Source organism: Etheostoma cragini, unplaced genomic scaffold (assembly GCF_013103735.1).
Source record: "Etheostoma cragini isolate CJK2018 unplaced genomic scaffold, CSU_Ecrag_1.0 ScbMSFa_4657, whole genome shotgun sequence".
NCBI lineage: Eukaryota > Metazoa > Chordata > Actinopteri > Perciformes > Percidae > Etheostoma > Etheostoma cragini.
In genome coordinates, this window is record NW_023269051.1 from 59291 (window position 1) to 63003 (window position 3713).

At 48.4% G+C, this 3713-nt stretch overlaps 1 protein-coding gene across 1 annotated transcript; it reads right to left on the reverse strand.

Annotated features, from left to right (window-relative positions):
* Nucleotides 1–66: 66 nt before the first annotated feature.
* On the reverse strand, nucleotides 67–2338 carry LOC117941210 (caveolae-associated protein 2-like). The gene is made up of 5 exons (XM_034866298.1): nucleotides 1988–2338; nucleotides 1253–1393; nucleotides 1043–1144; nucleotides 273–539; nucleotides 67–96 (listed from the first exon to the last, which is right to left on the reverse strand). The coding sequence occupies exons 1-5, from the start codon at nucleotides 2216–2218 to the stop codon at nucleotides 67–69; spliced, it is 771 nt and encodes a 256-aa protein (XP_034722189.1). The 5' UTR covers nucleotides 2219–2338.
* Between the last annotated feature and the right edge of the window lie 1375 nt (nucleotides 2339–3713).

The window sequence follows — 3713 nt, forward strand, 5'->3', positions numbered from 1 at the left end:
GTTACCATGGTTACCATGACGCCTTCTTCAGGCTGTTTACCTGGAGAGACAGACACGTTACCATGGTTACCATGACGCCTTCTTCAGGCTGTCCACCTGGAGAGACAGACACTCCCTGTCTGTCTACCTGTCTGCGTTTCTCCCTCTCTGTCTCCCTACCTGTCTCTCTGCCTGTCTCCCTGTCTGTCTCTATGTCTCCCGGTCTCTTTACCTGTCTCTCTGCCTGTCTCCCTCTCTGTTTCGCTGTCTGTCTCCCTGTCTGCTTGTCTCACCTTCTTCAGACTGGAGCGTTTCAGCTTCTCTGTCCTGGACTTGTCAGGGTTGTGGTCCAGATCGTGAGGCTCCGCCTCCTCGTCCTGAAGCTCCGTCTCCAGACCGACGTCCTCGTCAGACGATAGGTCGATGCTGTGCAGCCCCCCCTCCTCTGAACGGTTGCCGTCAGCGACAGGAACCGGCTCGTCGCCCTCTTCCAGAATCTCCTGGTGGGGGAAGGGGGGCGGGTCCTTCACGAAGACCGTGGCCGGGATCTCGGTCTCTTCCTAAAGAAAAGACCCTGTTAGTCCACATGTTCAGGGACCCTGTTAGGAACTGGACTTAGACATGTTCAGGGACCCTGTTAGGAACCAGACTTTCACATGTTCATTGACCCTGTTAGGAACTGGACTTACCCATGTTCAGGGACCCTGTTAGTCCACATGTTCAGGGACCCTGTTAGGAACTGGACTTACACATGTTCAGGGACCCTGTTAGGAACCAGACTTTCACATGTTCATTGACCCTGTTAGGAACTGGACTTACCCATGTTCAGGGACCCTGTTAGGAACTGGACTTACACATGTTCAGGGGCCCTGTTAGGAACTGGACTTACCCATGTTCAGGGACCCTGTTAGGAACTGGACTTACACATGTTCAGGGGCCCGGGGGACTGCGTATTTTAAGGAGACAGAGACAGTAGCTGTACTCTGGTGGTGCTGCATTCAGGTGCCGAGAGAATAATGAGAAAAACCAGGGTCCAAGCCCCAACAACCCCCCAGAGCCCCACCTGGAAGATGAGGACCTTGAAGTTGTTCCTGCTGACCAGGTGAGCGTGGTTCGCCTCCAACTTCTTCACCTGGAGACCCTGTCGCTCCATCTTATCACGCACCTGCAGACAGACAGACAGGCAGGTAGACAGGCAGACAGACAGGCAGGTATGGCAGACAGACATACAGACAGGGAGACAGGCAGGTAGACAAGTAGACAGACAGGTTACCTCCTTCATGGTGACGGACAGTCTGCGGCTCTTGTCCAGCAGCTTATTGACCGTGGTGGTCATGTGACTCTGGGTCTTATTCAGCCTGATGACATCATCCTGGATCCCTTTGACCACGCCCCCCATCTGCACCTGGTGCACCTGCAACACACAGCCAATCAGCAATCAGCATCCTGATCCCTCTGACCACGCCCCCCATCTGCACCGCGAGACAGCTTGATCAAATGGCAGCTTTGAAGCGAGAAGAGGTTCTGGGGTGGGGTGGATTGGGGGCTGACGAGGGGGGGGGGGGCCTGATATGAACCATGTCCGGAATCTACCGTCACCGTGAAACATCTGAGACTCAGGTGACAACTCAACTAATCACTAGTTAAAGGAGTCTGTCTCTAAATCAACGTTTTTTTAAATGGAGTCTGGTTGGAAAGTTTTCATGGACCTGGAGTTAATGGAGTAAGTTCTGTATGGTTCCTGTCACTCCCCCCACCCCAATCTCCAACTTTTCCTGCCCCTTCTCACTTAGTCAGTTAGTTAGGTAGTCAGTTAATCCTTTATTAGTTTCTTTACTGCAGGTTTCCAACAGAATCTGTCTTTAAATCAGCCGTTTTCTAAATGAAGTCTGGTATGAAGGTTGTAATGAACCTGGAGTTAATGGAGTGAGTTCTGTATGTTTCCTGTCAGCCCAAGCCTGGACTCTGTGCCCTCCCGGGCCTGGACTCTGTGCCATCCCCCCCATACCTCCATCTTGCCCTGGTTCTCCTGCACGGCGTCCAGCATGTGGACCAGCTTGTCCAGCAGCGTGAGGACCGTGATGGCGTTGACGGGACCCTGCGTCATCGCCTCGTTGTCCAAAGCGGACATGGTGAAAACCTGGTCCTCCAGCTGGTCCTGGGCGTCCTGGTTCTGCTGTTCCTGGTCCTGTGGGGGGACCAACAGGTCCTGGGTCTGGTGGGACTCCGTGGTAACCATGACGACGCAGAGAAAGGATCCGAGTCGAACCGAAAAACTCCAAAAACTCCTGAAGGTCTCAGCTGCAGAAAAACAGACAGCTCCACCCTGTGTGTCTGTGTGTGTGTGTGTGTGTGTGTGTGTGTGTGTGTGTGTGTGTGTGTAAACTTTCCGTTGAAACCTCCCTGAATGTGGAAACACCTTTAACTCCTTCACTGCCAGGAAAAAGGCTTTTATTGTGAAAGTGTATATTGAAATAAGGCTTTTGTTTTAAATAGCAGAAATTAACTCAACTTATATTAAATAAAAATGTGTAAATAACGTCTCAAGATTTAAAATAAAATTAAGAAGCAAAAATAAATAAAATAGATAAATAAGTAAAATAAATTAATAAATAACATAGATAATAAAATTATTAATAAATAAAATAAAAAATAAGAAGCACAAATGAAATAAATATAAATAAATACAATAAATAGCCTAAATTAAAATATAAAAAAGTTAAGAAGCATAAATAAAATAAATTTATAAATGAAATGATACATACATAATATGCATAATTTAATTAAGATTGAATGAAAAAAATATATATATAAATAAATTAAAATAATCAATAAAACTTAAATAAAAGCCAAGGCTAAAGGGTTAACTCTCTGTTTCAGGACGGAGCGTTCACCACGGTGGGGGGGGGGGCGTCGCCATGACGACCGGGCAGGTCTGTGTTTGTTTTTGTGAAGAGAGAGAGGGGGAGAGAGACATAGAGAGAGAAAGAGAGAGAGAGGGTGGGAGGTTTCCTTCCAGATGACTTCACCTTAAAAACATGAGAGATAGAGACCATCGGTGGGAGTGAAAGTCTCTCCCTTCCTCTCTCTCCCCCCCACCCTCTCCCTCCTTCCCCTCTCTCCCCACCCTCTCCCTCCCTCTCTCTCCCCCCCACCCTCTCCCTCCTTCCCCTCTCCCCCCTCCCCCTCTGTTCATGTAAACTGGTTTGTTTCCATTCTCAGAGCTCGTCCAACCAGTCTCCATTGACTAAACGCTGAATTTAAAGACGATGCTTTCAACCAGAAACAAAGACATTAAAACGTGATAACTGAAGAATTCACTGGTTGTTATTTTCTTCCATCTGCAGGCTTCAGTCTGGGCAGTTTGTTGTTGTTAATTAGTGAGTTAATGAGAATTCAATTCAATTCAATTTTATTTATAGTATCAAATTACAACAAGAGTTATCTCAAGACACTTTACAGATAGAGCAGGTCTAGACCACACTCCAGAATCCACAAGGACCCAACAGTTCTAGTAGTTTCCTCCAGAGCAAGCAACAGTGCGACAGTGGCGAGGAAAAACTTCCTTTTAGGCAGAAACCTGGGTCAGACCCAGACCCAGACCCAGGCCCAGACCCAGACCCAGACCCAGACCCAGACCCAGGCCCAGACCCAGACCCAGACCCAGGCCCAGACCCAGACCCAGGCTCTTGGGAGGCGGTGTCTGACGACCGGTTGGGATTAGAATGAAGAGT

What these genes read in the sequence shown, in the direction of transcription:
- LOC117941210 (XM_034866298.1), bottom strand. Translation starts at nt 2,218, where the DNA reads ATGGTTACCACGGAGTCCCACCAGACCCAGGACCTGTTGGTCCCCCCA. An exon ending in TGTCCGTCACCATGAAGGAG is followed by an intron (nt 1,145 to 1,252) that starts GTAACCTGTCTG and finishes GTCTGTCTGCAG; the next exon opens with GTGCGTGATAAGATGGAGCG. An exon ending in TCAAGGTCCTCATCTTCCAG is followed by an intron (nt 540 to 1,042) that starts GTGGGGCTCTGG and finishes TCTTTTCTTTAG; the next exon opens with GAAGAGACCGAGATCCCGGC.